This window comes from Felis catus, chromosome E2 (assembly GCF_018350175.1).
Source record: "Felis catus isolate Fca126 chromosome E2, F.catus_Fca126_mat1.0, whole genome shotgun sequence".
Taxonomy (NCBI): domain Eukaryota; kingdom Metazoa; phylum Chordata; class Mammalia; order Carnivora; family Felidae; genus Felis; species Felis catus.
The window spans coordinates 20,063,782-20,083,312 of NC_058382.1; the positions used below are offsets into that span (position 1 = coordinate 20,063,782).

The 19,531-nt window shown below is 50.1% G+C and overlaps 1 protein-coding gene across 9 annotated transcripts in view; it reads left to right on the top strand.

The window, feature by feature from the left end:
- The first annotated feature begins 517 nt into the window (after window positions 1-517).
- Window positions 518-19,531, top strand: part of SLC7A9 (solute carrier family 7 member 9) — a 29,414-nt gene continuing 10,400 nt past the window's right edge. For 3 of the 9 annotated variants that reach the window (XM_003997953.5, XM_019819632.3, XM_019819633.3), the window contains exons 1-11: window positions 561-664; window positions 1,222-1,379; window positions 3,159-3,306; window positions 3,587-3,829; window positions 4,204-4,329; window positions 4,561-4,660; window positions 5,383-5,427; window positions 5,890-6,013; window positions 7,569-7,672; window positions 13,945-14,041; window positions 15,120-15,269. In XM_003997953.5, coding sequence (XP_003998002.1) covers window positions 1,284-1,379; window positions 3,159-3,306; window positions 3,587-3,829; window positions 4,204-4,329; window positions 4,561-4,660; window positions 5,383-5,427; window positions 5,890-6,013; window positions 7,569-7,672; window positions 13,945-14,041; window positions 15,120-15,269 — 1,233 coding nt within the window. In that variant the 5' untranslated portion in view covers window positions 561-664; window positions 1,222-1,283. Of the gene's footprint in view, window positions 665-739; window positions 917-1,221; window positions 1,380-3,158; window positions 3,307-3,586; window positions 3,830-4,203; window positions 4,330-4,560; window positions 4,661-5,382; window positions 5,428-5,889; window positions 6,014-7,568; window positions 7,673-13,944; window positions 14,042-15,119; window positions 15,270-19,531 lie in introns of those variants that run through there. The other 6 variants (XM_019819629.3, XM_019819626.3, XM_045046541.1 and 3 more) reach the window with 6 other exon arrangements.

Sequence of the window (19,531 nt, forward strand, 5' to 3'; positions counted from 1 at the left end):
GCAGTACCACCAAGTGGAACAGTCCCGGTGTTGGAGCTGCACATGCAGACAGCAGGTGCCTGCGGGAGGCCTCAGGGCTGAGTCCACATTCTGGCAAACTCTTCTGCAGCTCCAGGGGTGCCGGAACCCGGTCACTGCCAAAGGTGAGTGGGAAAGACTTGCCCCCTCCTCCTCCGGGCTTGGCCAGAAGCAGGTGGGAGGAAAGCACCCGCCCTGCCCAGCCCAGCAAGTGACACGCACGGCGGTTCCTCTTTGTGCCGCCTGACCAGGGTTGTAAATACAGCCCATTAAGACAATAAAAGAGTTAGTTTCAAAGTTTATCCCCTCGGATGCCAGTCTTCGGAGGGAGTTGTCCTTACAGGATGTTGCTGATTTGGGGGAACCTGGTTAAGGACAAAAACAGTGTTCTAGACATAAATGAACAACACAAAAACATTTGTGCACAGAAACTGGCTTGCCTGACCCTCCCCTTTTTGTGTGCTGTGTCCAAGCTTCATTGCTTTAAAAAAAAAAAAAAGGTGTTTAATAATTACCTTCGTTGACCTCTGTACCTTCTGGCTTCCTCCACTCCTGGGCACAAGACATGGCCATTCCTAGGGCGCGACAGTGCAGACGCAGCCGCCAGCCTCGCTGGGTGGCTCCTGGACTCCGCGAGGTCAGGAAGGTAAGGCCGAAGGGCGATGGGAAGATTCCCTACTCTCCTGGCCAGAGGCTGAGAGGGACTTTATTTGGAGAAAGGGGACAGGAAATGACCACCAGCTAGTGAGCCTCGAGCCGAATCTCCTCAGCATTCCATGCCCGGTCTCACTCAATGAAAAGCATCCCCTTGGCCTGCCCCAGGCGCCTCTACTCTTGGGCAACAACTACGAGGAAAGCGGTCATTCCTCGCCATTGATGCCACTGAGTATATATTCCAGTATGTTCCAAAATACTTCTTTTTACTTTTGGAAAAAAGAAGGTGGAGGTAGAATGACTTTCGAGTGCATCGTTGCTGACGAGCAGGAGCTGACCGGTGGGGGCGGGGAGCCTTGGAAAAGAGCCCGGGACCCCCCCTTCCCCGCAGCGTCCACAGCGGTCGGGATGGGGTGTTAACCCTGGGACTGAGCAAGTCTACCCTAAAACAGTAGCTACTCATCTGCTTTTGGAGTCAGGCCCCACGGGCCCGGAGGGCTGCGAAGGAGAGCCCTCGCTGAGCCCGTGTCTGCATCCTGTCCACTACAGCATCTGCTGAGTCGAGGCCCATGCCCTCCTTGCAGCTGTCCTAGAACTGGCAGGAGGGGAACATGGAGGAGACAAGCCTGAGGAACCGGAGAGAAGATGAGAAGTCCATCCGGAGTATCCAGAGTAAGGAACCCAAGACCACGAGTCTCCAGAAGGAGGTAAGCTTGGTCCCTGGGCACTGGCCCTTCCCAGGTCAAGGGCAGCAAGAAGGGGCCCCGGTGAAGTCCCCGCTGATCTGCGTTGTAAAGCACATCTCTAAGTGAGCAGTTCTTTGGACGTACCTCTCTCCCTCTGGCCAGTGAACTTAGCATTTTTTTGCGAGGTTAACACATGTGCTTCTGTGTGCCTGGCGAGTACCTGGAGGGGCTGGCGTTTGCCCAGACCGATGGCCTCGGGGTGGGGGGGGTGGTCAGACAGGACCTTCTGATGTTGGGATCCCCTCTATAGTGTCTTTACCAAGAATCTGCCCCTTGTGTGTCCCTCGTATTCCTTCAGTGATGGGAAACTCATTCCGCTTTAGTGAGTCTAGCAGGGATGGTGAGTGTGACGTGGGTCTGACATGGATGAGCCCTCTGAGACGGAATGTATGTAGTAATGGCTGGAATTGGAGGTGCCTGCGCCCTAGAGGGGGTCAGTGTCACATGGGGCTGGCAATTGAGCTGCAGGGAAGGGGAGCTTTGTGGGGAGGGGGGAGTGGAGACAGAACGGAGCTCGATGCAGGTGGGTGGGTGTGGAAGGACAGCTTCAAACTCACAGGATGAGGAAGGAGAGTTCCAGAACAAGATCAGAATGGCTTTGAAGGCCCAACTAGTGCCTGAGCTCTGGGCGGAGCCTCCGAGAGCTCCCATGCCTGATGGCAGAGGGGATGGAGGAGGGATTTGGGGGACAGCACCACTTGACTGTGGGTTGGCCTGGGAGCTGGGGTCCCTAGGAGTGGCTAGTGCATGTTCCTGCCCACCGAACAGCACAGAACTAACTCCAGGTGGTCCTCAAGTCACTCCTAAACTCAGGCGGCTTCGGGGTGAATGCTGAGGGCCTCTGGGCTGGTCAGCCACATGGGCCATTAGAGGAGAAAAGCCGAGACCAACCCGCTAGTGCACCCCGGCCCCGAGGCCAGCACAGGAGCTGACCCTGCTCCCAGGCCCCTCCCCGATTGCATGTGACCCTTGCTGGCAAACCGCGGCCGGGGGCTTCTGTGTTCACTGGACTCAACCCGCGTAATTCCGTACGTGACGTGCAGATCTTCAGTGTTCAGTCTGATGGGTATTGACAAACTCCTCACCCTAGAAAGCTCCCTCTTGTCCCTTTCCAGGTGGACTCCCCACCCCAGCCCTGAGTTTCTATTCCCATAGGTTAGTTTTGCCTGTTCTTAAATTTCATAGGAATGGGATTCCACGGGACGTGTCCGAGGCGGGGCTTGTCGCTAGGAAGCTCATACCCTGCAAAACAGCATCAGAGAAAGTTCACAGCCCCCAGATGTTTCTGCGCCTAGAGGCCTGGGTTTCTCCCGCCTGTCCCCACCTCTGCTCCCGAGAGGCCAGGGCCTCTGGTCAGAACCCCCAGCCCTGATTTCACTGTTTGCTAAATCAGTCTTCACCGTCTGGGCCCCTTTATCAATAAGAGTAGAGGTTGGGAGACTGGAACCTGAGCCGGGTCTACCCACTCTGGCTGTAGATCCCTGGACAGTCACGTGACCTTTCCGTGCCTCTATTTTCTCCTCTGTCAAATGGGGTCATGAGGCCGTGGTGAGGATGCATGGACCTGATGTAAGTGAAGCCTGGTGTTTTGCTGCAACAGCACAGGCCGGAAGCGCCTTCACCTGGGCTGCGCTGGCCACACTGAAGGAGGGGAGGGGGGGAGAGGGCTGAGGGCTGCTGTCTCAGGCCCTGTGGCGTCCTGGGTGGTGGCACTAATGCCCCCCCTCCCCCACATCCAAGGTGGGCCTGCTCAGCGGCATCTGCATCATCGTGGGCACCATCATCGGCTCTGGGATCTTCATCTCCCCCAAGTCTGTGCTCAGCAACACGGAAACCGTGGGGCCCTGTCTCATCATATGGGCGGCCTGTGGGGTCCTCGCAACACTGGGTAACAAAGACGCCCCTCCCTGGCGAGCTCTCCCTGTGGAAGGTGGGCGCGGGCTGTGTGAGCACAATCTGTGTCCTGGCCTTGCCGTTGCCGGGGGTTCCTTTCGACGCCCGCGGGCAACCAGGTGTAAATTGGGCTGCTCTGGAATGAGCAATGGCCAGAGCTCAGGGCGGTCTGCGGAGAGGGCCATGGTGGCCCGCGTGGGCGTGGCCCAGAGGGAGGGGGTGACCAGGGCCACTCCTCACCAGGGGCCTGAGGGGACCCCCTCTCTGTGTTCCAGGTGCCCTGTGCTTTGCAGAGCTTGGCACGATGATCACCAAGTCGGGGGGCGAGTACCCTTACCTGATGGAGGCCTTCGGGCCCATCCCTGCCTACCTCTTCTCCTGGACCAGCCTGTTCGTCATAAAGCCCACATCTTTTGCCATCATCTGCCTCAGCTTTTCGGAGTATGTCTGTGCGCCCTTCTATTCGGGCTGCAATCCCCCTCCGGTTGTCGTGAAATGCCTGGCTGCCGCTGCCATCTGTGAGTACCCGAGTGTGATGCTCCGGGCTGGGGTCAGGAAAGACCCGGCACAGGGGACGTGGGGAGGCAGGCCTCGGCTCCACCATGCCCAGAAGAAGGCCGGTGGGCCTGGAGGCTCTGGCGAGAAGCAGGGCAGGGTCTGGTGGGGGCCCAAAGCCCTGGCGGTGGGCGATTGTCCCTCAAGGCAGCACTCACCTGGGGACTGGCTGCTTCTCCATGTCGTGGGACTCAGGGGTCCTCGCCGGGCACACCTGATGAATGAGGCAGTGGAGAGGACAGGATCGGGGGCAGGAGACCCTCTCAGGCCCCCGGGAAAAGAGGGAGGTGTTGAGCCCAGGGATGTACGACATCGCCCCCACTCTGGCCCCTTCCAGTGCTCATCACCACGGTGAACTCGCTGAGCGTGCGGCTGGGGAGCTACGTCCAGAACGTGTTCACGGGGGCCAAGCTGGTGATCGTGGCCATCATCATCATCAGCGGGCTGGTCCTCCTGGCCCAAGGTGACCGGCGGCTGGAGGGGAGGGTGGGTGCCACTCGGAGGTTGTGCTCTGAGGCCTGTGTCTCAGAAAGCCTGGCAGGAGTTCAGCAGGAAACATCTGTGGTTTCTCTGCTTTTCAGAGTCTGTCTGATAACCTGAGGCCACAATTCCTGTCCTTCTGTCCCACGGAGATGAGGCAGGATCCCAGTGTGGTCCTCTGACACCCACAATCCACTGTCTGACTTGATTACAGGGAACACAAGGAATTTTGAGAATTCTTTTGAGGGCACAAAACTGTCTGTGGGAGCCATCAGTCTGGCATTTTATAATGGACTCTGGGCGTACGATGGATGGTAAGGTGCCCCCCATCTGGTTGGGATTTCTCAGGTACGATGCTGAAACCAAGGAAAGCAAGGACCTCCCCTTCCTCGGGCTTGCGGGGGGGACCCTAAAGTTCACCTCCACGTCTCCATTTGGTTCAGCACCCCCCCCCCGCTTCTGTTCTCCTCGGACCCCACAGACGCTGAAACCCCGAACCCTTTCCCAGCCCCGCAGCAGGCCTGAGCTAGAAGCTTCACTGGACACAGACAGGCTCAGCCGAATTGGAGGCCGTCAGAGCTGCCCAGGCGCTCGATGAGGCACCAGTTCTCAGACGCACTTCCATTGCACCCTGGGAAATGCTAGGTGTAGTCGACGAGATTCCGTTTACGTTCTGTGAGGAAGAAGCGTGGCCCCCAGGACGCTGCTCCTTCCCTCGTGCAAAGCAGATTTCATTCTCCTTCCAGACAGTGACACTAACAGTTTTTCAAAGCAGCCTGGGGACTCGTGCCTCCCCAATAATTCTTGAAAACTTCCATGATTCCCACAGAGGGCAAAGACTGATCACCGACAGACGTGCAGACATTGGGAGCCCCACCATCGTGGGGCTTTCTCCAAATGACATTACCCTGGATTCCTGCAGGAGAATTTTCTCTGTGGTGGAGGGTCTTCAATGAGGCCAACCTTTACTTTGTGTTTCACAACCTTAGCAAAGAAAGTTGAAGTTGTGTTACTTGTGTGCCTTTTCTTTCTCTAGGAATCAACTCAATTACATCACGGAAGAACTTAGAAACCCTTTCAGGTAGGAGAACTGAGTCAGGCGGGAGACGGTGGGCCAGCAAGCACGTTTCCCTTCCCCAAGCACCAAGTGGACCCCTTCCATACTGCAAATTGTTCCTTATAAGCTCACGTATATCCGCTCGTCAGAGCTCGGTTTTGCTGTGGCAAAGTGGAATCGTAGCAGAGAGGATGAATGAACCCCAACTTTATCCTGGGCTTATTTTGCTTTATGAACAGTTCGACCTCCCCACCCTGGAGTCTGAGAGTGGGAGGGTTCTTTCTCATTTGAAAATGTCACGTCCCACAGCCCCTGCTTGTGGGTGGGCCTCTGGAGGCAGCAGTGACCCCCGCCCACCGCAGGGAGAAGTGGACGGGCAGCTGGGGGGGTGGGAAGAAAGGACTGGACAGAGACAACAGTCTTGTGAGGCTGTCACGGGATGCTCCGTCTGACCCTGGGTCCCTGCCCCTCGCCCCGCCCCCCCAGAAACCTGCCCTTGGCCATCATCATCGGGATCCCACTGGTGACAGGCTGCTACATCCTCATGAACGTTTCCTACTTCACCGTGATGACTCCTACCGAGCTCCTGCAGTCCCAGGCGGTGGCCGTGGTGAGGACCCGGAATCTGTGGGGAGGGTGCTGGGGTCTGTGGGAAGCTGAGATACCCGCCCGAGATGAGGGAAATAATCGTCTAGGACATGGGCGGAGGGAGGGATAGCTGTTAGGGACAGCAGCAAAGACCCAATGCCATGGAAGGCCGCGGGCAGGTGGAAGCTTCTGTCTGTCACCTGGGCACACGCACTGAGGGCGGGTGGAGCAGGGCCGGATTTCCCCGGGGTTGGGGTTTTGACAGACACACATGTGCATGAGAAAGCGCAAGGGAGGGACGGAAGGAGGGAATCAGAACAACAGACTGCAAGTTAAGCTGGTCAAGGAGGGTCTCGATGACAAGGGGGATGGGTGTGAGGGTCCGCAGAAAAGGTGGGGAGGGCCCCACATGCTTGAGGCCTTGTGGAGCTGGGGTGGGACAGGAAATGAACTGGAAACAGGAGACAGGGAGCAGACGCCATCTTGGTTATGATGAGGTCACTGACCACCAGGACAGGTGGCTGAGGTGCAGGGAGAACAGGGTCGTGCTGAGCAAGGCGGTCAATTCCTTGACCCCTTGACTTCGGTGAGGGGCCTCGGTGTTGGAAGGAAAATGGGACGAAGAATTAGGACAGGGAGGAGTGGAGAGGAGACTTCTGTTACTCAGTGTTAGACGGTGGGGGACAGTAAAGCATCCCAAAACAAAGAGCTGACTCCATACAGTTTACACAGCATTCTATTCAGCATAACTTCCTGACAGGGGAATCCGGCAGAGGTTGATCAAGGCTCTGCGCAGTTATTCTCTGCAAAGTCTGGGTCTTGGTCCACAGATTTGATAGAGCGAGGGGATGCACAGAACGGCACTGGAGTGAGATCAAAGGGCTAGCATGCACCCAGTTGCCAGCCAACCTTTCATGACAACCTTGTGGCACCACCTGTGCACCAGGAAGGGGAAAGACCGTGTTCTAACAGAGTCCTGGGAGGGCAAAACAAGTCTCCTCCCCTCCCAACCTTGGCAGGCATTTCTTTTTTTTTTTTTTTTTAATTTTTTTAACGTTTATTTATTTTTGAGACAGAGAGAGACAGAGCATGAACGGGGGAGGGGCAGAGAGAGAGAGGGAGACACAGAATCAGAAGCAGGCTCCAGGCTCCGAGGCATCAGGCCAGAGCCCGACGCGGGGCTCGAACTCATGGACCGCGAGATCGTGACCTGGCTGAAGTTGGACGCTTAACCGACTGAGCCACCCAGGCGCCCCCTTGGCAGGCATTTCTAAGGGATGTAGGTTACCGGGAACGCGTAGCCCCAGAGATCACCCAGAAAACATGAACACGACGGACAGAGGGCCAAGGATGGAGTATCATCAGCTCCGCTACAGTTCAGGAGGTGGGGGTGGGGAAGAATAAGTCGTTTTCTTCCGGAGAGGTTCTCTACATTCTCCTCTCCCGGAGGGATTCACAGCCAGTGCCCACCCAGGGGTGGGGGCCTGGGCCCCCTGGGGAGAGCCCAGCAGCTTCCTTGGGACCCATGGCTCCTGGGGGCTGTGCGAGACCTCAGGACTCCTCTGCTTCCTCTGCAGACGTTCGGCGACCGCGTTCTCTACCCGGCCTCTTGGGTGGTTCCGCTGTTCGTGGCCTTTTCCACCATCGGTGCCGCCAACGGGACTTGCTTTACGGCAGGCAGGTAGGGGACCCCAGCACTCACCCTGGGGCGGTGTGGGGGGGGGTGGTGGTGGCGGTGGCAGCAGGGCCCATTCCACACTTGAGGAAAACAAGACCCAGGGTGAAAGTCCTTAGGGCTCTGCCAGGCTAACACATCATGGCATAACAGAAAACACAAAGTCTAACTGGAATTTGAGAAGCTTAAAAAAAAAAAAAAAAGAAAAAAAGAGAAAAGAAAACCCAAAGTCCCAGAAAGGGAGCAAAAACTTGGCCGAGCTTGCACATTGGCGCTGGACCCGGTGGCCCCACTGAAGCGAGGCCCTGGCTTCCTTGGCGGCGGGGAGCAATGTTGCCAACTTCACCAGGCAGTTTGGGGACACAGGGTGACAGGCACGCTGGGGCTACTTTTCACCTCGCCCTGTCTTTCACCTAACAATAGTTCTTGAACATCTTCCCATGTGAACATGCACATAACCTAGATCAGGCAGTCCCAGCTTAGGCTTTCAGGCCACCTTTGTCACTACTCAACTCTGCCAGTGTAGCTCGAAGCCTAAGAGCTGGGGTTCCGTTCTGCCCAAACTGTATCCACACGAGCAGGCATAGCTCACCAGCCCCTGCCGATCCCCTGGAGCCTCCTGGTCGAGAGAGAGTTAACAGCGGTGTTGTATTCCATTTTGCGACGTGGCGCGACTTAACCTCGGCTCACGGGCTGAGCGGGGGTGGTGGTCACAAACACTGACGCAGGGAACATTCCGGAACACGTCTCTGCCCCAGTGTCCAGTGTTCTGAACGGACAGATTTCCTGAGAGTGGAATCGCCAGAGTTTCTGTGCTTTACACACTCTATGCCACAAAAACCTTTCTTCTGAAGCCGCCGTCAAAGCCCGGGTTGTGCTGGTCCAGCAACATTCGTTCTTCAAAAGCGTTCGGCTCTTCTGGATTCTTTGCATTTCTATAGGAATTTTAGAATCTACTTGTCAGTTTCTACAAAAAGGCCCTCAAGGACTTTGGTCAGGGCTGCGTGGAACCTGCAGATCAGTTTGGAGAGGGCCGCCATTTTAATGGTATTGATTTTTCTGAATCTAGGGGCAAGGACCCGCTCCCTTTATGGAGGTCTTAATTGTTTTCAAATACAGTTGTTTGAATAGTTTTTGAGTAGTTTTGAGAGTATGTGGCTTTTGCACATATTCTTTCAGATTCACCTCAAAATATTTCATTTTTTTGCGCTCTTGTAAATGGTATTTAAAAATTTTTTTTCAGTTTCTGAGAGTTTGCTGCTAATATTGAGAAACATAATTTCAGTAGCTTTACTGAGGTTTAAATACCATAAACGAGTTTGCTGCTAATATTTAGAAACATAATTTCAGTAGCTCCACTGAGGTTTAAATCCCATAAACTCACTTTGTAATTACACAATTCAATGATTTTAGTACATTTATTAAGCTGTGCAAATGTCCTCACAGTTCAATTCTAGAACATTTCCATCACACCAAAAGTTCACTCCAGCCTAATTACCGTTAATCCCTGCTCCCCCCTCCAGCCCTAGGCTACCACTGACCCGCCCCTGTGTCTCTAACTTTGCATTTTCTAGATAGTTCACTTAAATGGAGTGATACAATATGCCATTTGCATCTGGCTTTCTTTCACTCAGCATATGAGTTTTGAGGTTCATCCATGGCATAGCATATACCTGCTCGTTCCTTTCACCTGCTGAATCCTATGCCACTGTCTGGATATACCACAGTTTGTTTATCCATTCGCAGATGGAGGTTTGCATTGCTTCGAGTCTGGGCTATCATGAACAGTGCTGCTATGAATTCACACATGGGTTTGTGTGGACATATGTTTTCATTTTTCTTAGATTCCCAGGACTAGAACTGCGGGCTCATATAGTAGATCTGCGATCAACTTTTACAGAAATGGCTTAACTGTTTTCCAAGTTGGTTGTTTCATTTTAATTTCTATTAGCAATACGTGAGCATTCCAGTTTCTCTACATCCTCGCTAACACTTGGTGTTGTCTTTTTAATTACAGTCTTTTTAGTGGATATTATGTCATTGTGGTTTTAACTGCATTTCCTTAATTACTAATGATACTGAGCATCTTTTTATGTGATTAGCCATTCATGTATCTTCTGATGAAATATCTACTCAAATCTTTTGTCCAATTTTTATTTTTTATGTTTTCAATGTTTATTTTTGAGAGAGACAGTGAGACACAGAATCTGAAGCAGGCTCCAGGCTCTGAGCTGTCAGCACAGAACCCAACATGGGGCTCAGACCCACAAACCGTGAGATCATGACCTGAGCTGATGTCGGACGCTTAACTAACCGAGCCACTCAGGTGCCCCTTTTGTACACTTTTTAAATTGGGCCATTTGTCATCTTATTGAGTTGTAAGAATTCTTTATATATTATGGATACAAGTCCTTTATCAGGTATCTGACTTACACATATTTTCTCCCAGTCTGTGGCTTGTCATTTTTTTTTAATGTTTATTTTGAGAGAGAGAGAGAGAGAGAGAGAGAGAGAGAGAGAGAGAGAGCGCACACACCCATGCACATGAGCTGGGGAGAGGCAGGGGCAGAGGGAGAGAGAGGGAGAACCCCAAGCAGGCTCCGTCCGCACTGTCAGCACAGAGCCCTATGGAAGGTTTGATCTCACAAACTGTGGGATCATAACCTGAGCTGAAATCAAAAGTCCAACGCTTAACCCACTGAGCCACCCAGGCTCCCCAACTTCTCTTTCTTAATGGTGTTTTTGAAATGCACGTTTTTAACTTTGACAAAGCCCAGTTTGTCACCGTTCATGTGTCACGCTTTTGTTGCCATATCTAAGAGACTTTGCGCAACCCAAAGTCACAAAGATTTTTTCTTTTGTTTTACCCTAGAAGTTCTATATTCTATAGGCGTAGCCCTCACATTTAGGTTTATGATCCATTTTGAGTTAATTCTGTATCATTCATGTGCCTGTGCAGCTTGGGGGTGGCCTGGGACTTGTGCTGTATTGAATTCTGTTGGAGAGAATTTATTGTGGGGTCAAATCTAAGATTTTTGCTTCCTGGTTTCTGAGTTTCCTATCTCACATAGACAGACTTTTCGCCTTTCAACAACACCTGCCCGTGTTTTCTGCCAGCATTTTACTTTAGCTCTTTGATCAATCTGGAATGTATTTTGATATGAGGCATAAATCTCACTCCTCCCCCCGCCCCCAACCTCTACCTGTTGTCCCAAATCCTGTTGATAGTCCGTCCTTTCCCCTACTGGTTTGAATGATACTGCTATGCCCAGCATGCCGGGTTCACTCCATATCACCCATGGGCCCTGTCCTGGGCTATCACCACGTGCAGACGCTTCCCAGCTCCGGCCACACAACATTGGGGAGAACCAGTGCTCCCATGTCAGTGCTCCACTCCTCCTTGCCTGCTCAGCCTTCCAGCCACACTTGCAATGATGGTCTCCAGTTCCAAAAGTCCTGCTTGCTTTCTGAGCACTTGGAATTTACGGAGGGCTGTAAGCACTGAGGGGTTTACAGCGTGAGGTCACAGCGCCACCTGTCTGTCTCCTTCCATCTGGCGACTCCTTTATTCCCAGTTTCACTGGCTTGTTCTGGGAACTAATCCGACGCCCTGTTTATGTCGTTTTCAAAGTTCAAATACATACTTTTAATAGACAGGGCCCTTTGGCCTTTGTATTCCTGACTTGCGATTTTATCGTATTGTAGTCAGAGTGTGGGATCTTTATGACCTCACTTCTTCGGAAGCTTTAAGCCTTCCTTTGTGGCTTACTGCAGTCTTTATAAATGCTTCCCAGGGTCTGCAAAATAAGGTGTATTGTGTTCCCGCCGTCTCGATTTTTTATATCATCATCAAGCTTGTGCCTTGACTGTTCAAATCTTCTGCTCTCAGGGGATTTGTCAAGTTTGGCCTTCTCTCTCACGGGCTCCCGTTTGTTGTAGTTTCTGGGTAGACGGCTTCCGTTTTCAGAGAAAACTCTTTTTGCCTTACGTTCTGTATTGTCCGATACTGATACTGCGGTCGCTGCAAGCTTTAGGATGCTGCTTTTGGGAACACATCCCCCAACCCTTGTATCTTCCACACTCAGCAGCGACGGCGGGCTCTGGCTTGTCTCTTTTTTTTTTTTTTTTTAATTTTTTTTTTCAACTTTTATTTATTTTTGGGACAGAGAGAGACAGAGCATGAACGGGGGAGGGGCAGAGAGAGAGGGAGACACAGAATGGGAAACAGGCTCCAGGCTCTGAGCCATCAGCCCAGAGCCTGACGCGGGGCTCGAACCCACGGACCGCGAGATCGTGACCTGGCTGAAGTCGGACGCTTAACCGACTGCGCCACCCAGGCGCCCCACTGGCTTGTCTCTTTCAACAAGCCCCCCCCCCCCGGGGCATCTCGGGCCAGGCCAGCGGCCTCTGGTCACATTTGACGTGATTAGTATTGCAGTGGGACTAATCTCCAAATATCGTGGGGTTTTCTGGCTTTAAAAAAAAATCATATCCTGATTATCCATCAAATGTCATTTTTTTCTTCTGCTGAGGTGGAAGTTGTATTTCTATTCTTTTAGCAATTACCCAGCAAATTGAACTCGAACACCTAAGAGTCTACTAGCCTCTCTGTTCTCTCCCCTCTCCCGCAAGGGCTCTCCCTTTCACATCGTCCAGTAGGTGAGCTACACCTCGTCTGTCAACCTGCCATGTGCAGGACAAAAATTAAAAATCCAATACTTACGATGGGGTTCGTGAGCAAATGGCTGAGAAAGAATTCTTGAAACGCGTTTGGTGCAAAAAGGTGATTTTATTAAAGCACGGGGACAGGACCCAAGGCAGAAAGAGCTGCACCAGGGTTGGGAGGAGTGACTGATTATATACTTTTAAGCAAGTTTCGAAGGAATTTGGAAGCAAGGCTTTCAGGACCTTGAAGGGCTAGCTGCTAAGATAAGGTTACTTTTAGTCTTTAATCGAACATCAACGTGAAGGCACTAAGGCAGCCACGAGTTCCTCGAGGAAGGTCACACTGTGCACGTTTCTATCGGTGGTGTGTATCAGTGGGCTGCAAGCTGTAAGGAGATTTCATTGCAGCTACGTTTCTCTTGCCTTTGTCTCCCTCGTCACTCACATACATACCAACGTGTTTTACTGCTGTTTCCTTAACGTTGTTTCTTCAATCAACTCCTTCTGAGTTCAGTCCCTGTTTGTTGGAGACTTTTTAATAGTTTCCAATGAGGAACAGAGAGCAGAAAATGTGCCGTAGTTATTGTTTACCTACACATGTACTTACTAAGTCGTCTTGAATGGTAGTTTAGCTGCACAGCACAGGAATCTGAAAACCAATTTCCCTCATCGCCGAAAAGATTCTCATTCTACGTCTGTTATGATTTTGCGTGTCCTAATTTTGTAGCTAATCTTTTAAATTCGGAAGCTTACAAAAAATTGTTTTTTCCTTCCACTCTAATATTTGTATCTGGGTATGCTTTTTTTTTTTTTTTTTTTTTTTTTGTCTAGAGCTGGATTTAATTTGAAAGTTGTTTTTCAATTCCATGAAAGCTCTCTGTCCTTCTTTGAGTTTGCCTTACCCCGTTTAATATATTTGGGCTTCTTCCTGTTTCTTAATTTCCTGTCTGCATTTTCCATTCCTCTACACTTTGTAACTCAGATCTTGTTTCTAATTTATTTTTTTCACTGGCACCTCGTTTATCAGTTGTTGATTCTTAAATTATGGTAATTTTGTAGTTTTTAGAAATTTTTGGCATTTCTCCTTTTTTCAACATTTTAAACCTCGTCTTTCAGATTACTGAATCACCAGGAGTTCTTGGAGGCGGGGAGTCTAAGCTACTTGTTTGCAGTCTGCTGACCCACCCTTAACGTGTTTTGGTTCAGGTTTTGAAATATGGAAATTCTGTACAGCTTGGATTTAGGGAGTGCCAGGCTCCCCTGTGTTTGCTTCTGTCGGGTGCTCTGAGCACCGGGGTCCACTGCCCCTAGACTGGTTTTTCCATTTGCTTCTTGCCTAACTTTTGAGGACCCAGAGCAGGTCGAGTCTCCCCCCAGGGCAGCCCCCTGCTCTTCCCCATTCATGTGACCCACGGTACCAGGATGCATTGCTCTCAGGAGCATTTAACCGCTTCACCTACTTCCCCCAAACTCACTCACCCCCAGAGACCGACTCCCACTGACAGCACCAGGTTCCGATTCAGTCCCTTTCTCCGTGGCCTTGGTAGTGAAGCCCAGTGATGGCACGACAGTCTGCACGCCCATCCACGGGTGCCGTATTATCACTTTTCCAGACTTGTGTACGTGGCGGGCCGGGAAGGCCACATGCTTAAAGTGCTCTCCTACATCAGCGTCAGGCGCCTGACTCCAGCCCCTGCCATCATCTTTTATGTAAGTATGAATTCCGCCATGATAACACCCCCTTAAAGACAGAGGGGCCCTGAAGTAAATCAGTATTGCTAAGCCCAGCGGTTTTCCAAAGGCCCAGGTTCCGTTAGTCCTCAGCATGAAACAGGTATATGAAACAAGTTACCCAACGCCTGCTCCTCCTTCTGAGTTGATCCAGGAGACACTGTTGGACTCTTCCAACCTTGTACCCTCCGTGAGTCTTACAGGTACATTTGTATGTCTGGATCCCTGCTAGCAAACTATACCAAAGCCCACTAGCTTACAGGGAAGGAGAATAAGGCATTTAATGAGGTGCCTGGTAACTGCTTCTTGTTATGACCCAGGAATTCAGACGGCATGGCATCGCTGAGCAGTACAGGAAGCTCTCTGACATCTTCTGATTGGAGTTTCTCAGTAGGGGACAGTCCCTGGTCCTGTGCAACTGTCTCTAGTACCTATGGTCTCTATGGACCATCCAAGCCCAGCCTCGGGGCCAGACTCCTTCCACCTCTTATGGAGAACATTGCTCTCCCTAAGCCTACACGCTTTGAAGATGAGGAGAGGGCCCAAATCACAAAGCCTAGGCCACACAGCCGAAGGCAGGGCAGGGTCAGACTAAGGCTGTGTTGCAGCCCCCGGCCCTTTCCCCTGGCAAAGACTTTCCGGTGGGAAAACGTATCAGAACACTGGAGAGGTGCCTGGCTGGCTCAGCTGGTAGAGCCTGTGGCTCTTGATCTGGGAGTTGTGAGTTCAAGCTCCACAGTGGGACTAGAGATCACTCAGAACAGTAAAATCTTATCGAGAAAAAAAACTTTTAAAGAAACCTGGTGTGATGAACGTGTGTGTTTTGTTCTCCCCCTGCTTGAAACTGCAACTTCACCGAGTTCTTTCCATCAGGCCTCGGGGAGAACACCCATCACGGCCAAAGACTAGTTCAACCCCACCTACATGGGATATGTAGGTTTCTGTCATGCAGACCTTTCCATCCACAGGAAGCACGGCTTCCTTAGCCTCCTGCGAAGGGACAGGGACCCCGTTTTTATGTACAAGTGACCGAAGAATTCACTCTTCTTTCCACTAGGGCATCATAGCAACTATTTATATCATCCCTGGCGACATAAACTCATTGGTCAATTACTTCAGTTTTGCTGCATGGCTGTTTTATGGCCTGACGATTCTGGGATTGGTTGTCATGAGGTTTACAAAGAAAGACCTGGAAAGGCCTATCAAGGTAAGTTTCGTTGCCTCAAATGTCACAGGTGGCTTTGATTTCTTGAAACGGATTAGAGGTAACTACACTTTAAAATCTAGGGGCATGCTTTCTGTTTCCAACCGGAGTGGGGTTTGCTCCTGATTTCTGGCCCCAGACCCGTTCCTGTGCAGGCAGCCACTAATAGTCCACATCTGCGAACTGTCTGGGGCTCCCTCCCTGCACAGCTCCCCGAGGTGGGTCTAAGAAGAATTTATTTTGTTTTGCTTTGGAAACAATACGATTGAATTCTTATAAGAGCAAATGCAGATATAAGAAAAAGGTGGGGGAGGGGTGCGGCGCCTGGGTGGCTCGGTCGGTGAAGTGTCCAACTTCCGCTCAGGTCACGATCTCACAGTTCGTGGGTTCGAGCCCCACATCGGGCCCTGTGCTGACAGCTCAGAGCCTGGAGCCTGTTTCAGATTCTCTGCCCACTCCCCACCCCCCGCTCCCCCACTTGTGCTCTCTTTCAAAAAAAAAAAAGTTAAAAAAAAAGTAAACTTCTTAAAAAAAAAAAAAGGAAAGCTGAGGACTTAAGTAACTAGGACAAGAACAGGATCATGTCTTTAGCTTCAGGATGTTGTTTCAGAAGTGTGCCTGGTGGGCTTTCTGGCACTGAAGCTTGCCTGTGGCCAAGTCTCTGAAGTCAGCGGAGACATGGAATTTGGCATTTCCACTTCCATCAGGTCACCTGGCAAGCAAAATCATGATGGTAGAACAGATTTTTTTTTTTTTTTTAAAGGAGATTGAAGTTTATTGACTATAGCACAAGAGAGCAACGGGCAGGTCAGCAAAGCAGAGGCTGTCTGCTGGTGGAACAGATTTGTTTCATCTGTACAAAATCCCTCAAACAAAAGGTATTTGGCAGAAAATAACAAAGGAGGTAGGGGGAAAAGGATCTAACACACGTACAGTTGGAGTCCCCGACGAATGAAATAAAAGCAACAGAATTCTTTTTCAAAATTTGTTTTAGATTTATTTTTGAGAGAGGGCACGCAATAGAGTGGGGGAGGGGCAGGGAGAGGGGGAGACAGAGAATCTGAAGCGGACTCTGTGCTGACAGCAGGGAGCCTGATGGGGGCTCAGACTCACAAACTGTGGGATCATGAGCCAAAGGCGGATGCTTAACCGACTGAGCCACCCAGGTGCCCCAAGCAACAGGATTCTTAAGAACTGTAATTCAAGGAACGTGTATTAGGGTCGGAAAAATAGAAGGGGGACCGAGAGAGGAAGGGATTGGAATCAGCATACCAGAAGTCGTATGACATCACTTACCGACTCAGAACTAGAAGGGGCAACCGGGAAATGTATTCTGATTGAACTCTGCAGCTCTAGAAGATCATGCTGTGGGTGTCCACTCCCCCTCCTCTTTCCTCCCCCGACCCCAGTCCACTTACAAAGGAAAGAAATTAATACGGGCACCAAAATTCTCATCAGCCACACTTCATATCCCGAGACAGTGGAGCAACCAATTTATGGCGTTCAGAGAGAGAAAATATTAGCCAAAGATTTTATATCCAAACTGACCTCGAAGAATAAAGTTACCAATATGAAACACCTCAAGGCACGGACTGTTGCATGAGACCTTTGGGAGGAACCACCTAGAGAACGAGCTTCAGAAACCAAAAAGTTTGTGGCCCAGAACCGGACTCAGTGACGGCAGACAGGGAGACAAAAGAGGGATGCTAATATCAAGCCCTGACAATTTGATGCAAGATGGAAGAGAAAGCCTATGAAAGCGTGCCGGGTAAGGGAAGCATGCCAACAAGACTGCCCCGGGGTGCCATCTGGAATTAGACGTGGGGAGGAAAGAGAAGAATCCCTAGCTAATTCCATTACTGCTTATTATAGACACTATGGAACAAAGAGATTGTAAGGAGGGTACGGTGTGATATCTTCTATTTATAATGGTAACTCTCGGAACAAAAACAGCATTTATAGATCCCAAAAGTTATATCCAAAGTAAACACACACACACACACACACAGACCATATTGTAAAAGACCCTCTCTAGAAAGACTTGAAACAAATGAGAATATCTTCCTGGTTAACATTTTCTTGGTAGGAGGCGTATTAGGGTTGTTTGCTGTTACTCTTGGTTTTTTCGCTTATTACAAGTTTTTAACACCCCCAAACTTTCTAGAATCTATAAATCTCTTAATAGTCCCATTTCCAGCTGCTAGTTATGTGGGAAAATTAATATTTAAGTCCCCAAATGTAATACGATGTTTTCAAGACGTGTGAGCAAAGTTTCAAATTGCGCTCCAAATCCAACACAAGTCAGAATCGTGTGTGCGCACAGTGAAAAGTGAGAGTCACGTGCCCTCAGGTGCTGGGAGACCGCGTCACTGGGTGAACGGTAACCACTTGTTAACAACCAGACTCACTGGTTGGTCACCAGGAGGTCACTTTTAAAGCAGTTTACTTCCTGGTGTAATGCATGCGTTTATATGCATTTGCTGTGTTTTAGTTACATTTGAGGACACTGGTTGGGAATCTGGCGTTTCCTGTGATACGTGGTATTTTTTCCCCCGTTTAAAATAAGAGAAACAGGCCTCAGGTGAGAGTTTTCCCACAGAATGTCACTCTTCAAGGGCGGAAAACTGACAGTAAGTAGCAGTCTGCATAAAGGAATATAAAACAATGTGGAGCCCAAACCTGTCAGTTACATGAATAAGCTAATCTGTTCAGTTTACCTGAGTTTAAATCAACCATTAAAAGAAAAAGACTTTTCAGAGAGCGCCTGTGTGGCTTAGTCAGGGGCCGGCTCTTGATTCTGGCTCAGGTCCTGATCTCACGGTTCCCGAGATCAAGATCCGAGTTGGGCTCTGTGCTGACAGTGCGGAGCCTGCTTGGGATGTTCTCTCCCCCCCCCCCTCCCCCTCCCCTGCTCACCTTTTCTCTCTAAAAATACATAGACATTAAAAAAAAAAGATTTCTCAGGCAGGTTTACAAAGCTGTGAAAAAATTAAAAGGATATCAGCAAAGGCATACCAAGCAAATGAAAACACACAGACAACAGGATTTGTGATCTCAGCAAACAGGCACCAAGGCCCAAAGCACACTTCAGTGTCCTTCGTAATGCGAAGTGCTTCAGTGATGCTGAAGGCTAAAATCCACAATAAAAAGATCACAGGTATGAAAACCTAGTCACCAGATCACACGGTAGTCATTTTCATGAAGCAGCAACCTCAGAAAGTACAGCTAGACACAGACACACACCCTAACAGGAGACTTTAAAGTGGCTCCCTTCAGGGACGCCTGGGTGGCTCAGTTAAGCGTCTGACTTCAGCCAAGTATGATCTCACAGCTTGGGGGTTTGAGCTCTGGGCTGACAGCTCAGAGCCTGGAGCCTGCTTCAGAGTCTCTGTCTCCCTCTCTCTCCGCCCCTCCCCTGCTCATGCTCTCTCCTAAAAATAAACAAACATTAAAACACATTTTTCACGTGTCTCCCTTAAGTCCCAGACAGACCCAGACATCGCACTGGTACAGGTGACAAGCCCTAAACAGCAGAACAGGGCAGATGTCAGAGACCCTATCAGACTGTGAGGCCCCAAAATAGCAAACACACCTTTTCAAGTGCATATGGGACAGGGCTGAAAACTGACAGTCTTTGATGCCACAAAGAAAACCTTGAAAAAATTAGAAGTAAGGGCAAACCACATTCTCTATCTATAATGCAATGACACAGGAAAGTAATCTTTTTTTATTTATTTATTTATTTATTTTTTTCAACGTTTATTTTATTTTTGGGACAGAGAGAGACAGAGCATGAACGGGGGAGGGGCAGAGAGAGAGGGAGACACAGAATCGGAAACAGGCTCCAGGCTCCGAGCCATCAGCCCAGAGCCCGACGCGGGGCTCGAACTCACGGACCGTGAGATCGTGACCTGGCTGAAGTCGGACGCTTAACCGACTGCGCCACCCAGGCGCCCCAGGAAAGTAATCTTTAAAAATTAAGCTTTTCAACCCAACAGGAAATAGGAAGTGAAAGTACACAATTTCCTAAAAATGACAATAAAAATAAGACATAATCTTAGGATCGGTGCTCTGAGAAAGTTTCGTTGCATTAAATACAACAATAAACATGAAAACAGGCAACTCAAAAAGCAAGAGAAGGAACAACAAAGAAAACCGAGAATGTAGAAGGAATGAATGAACATGAAAGACTTTAAGATTTTTAACTGGATTATCTGGTTTTTGGAATTTCCCCGAGAATTCTGATTCTGATGAGGTTAGTTTTA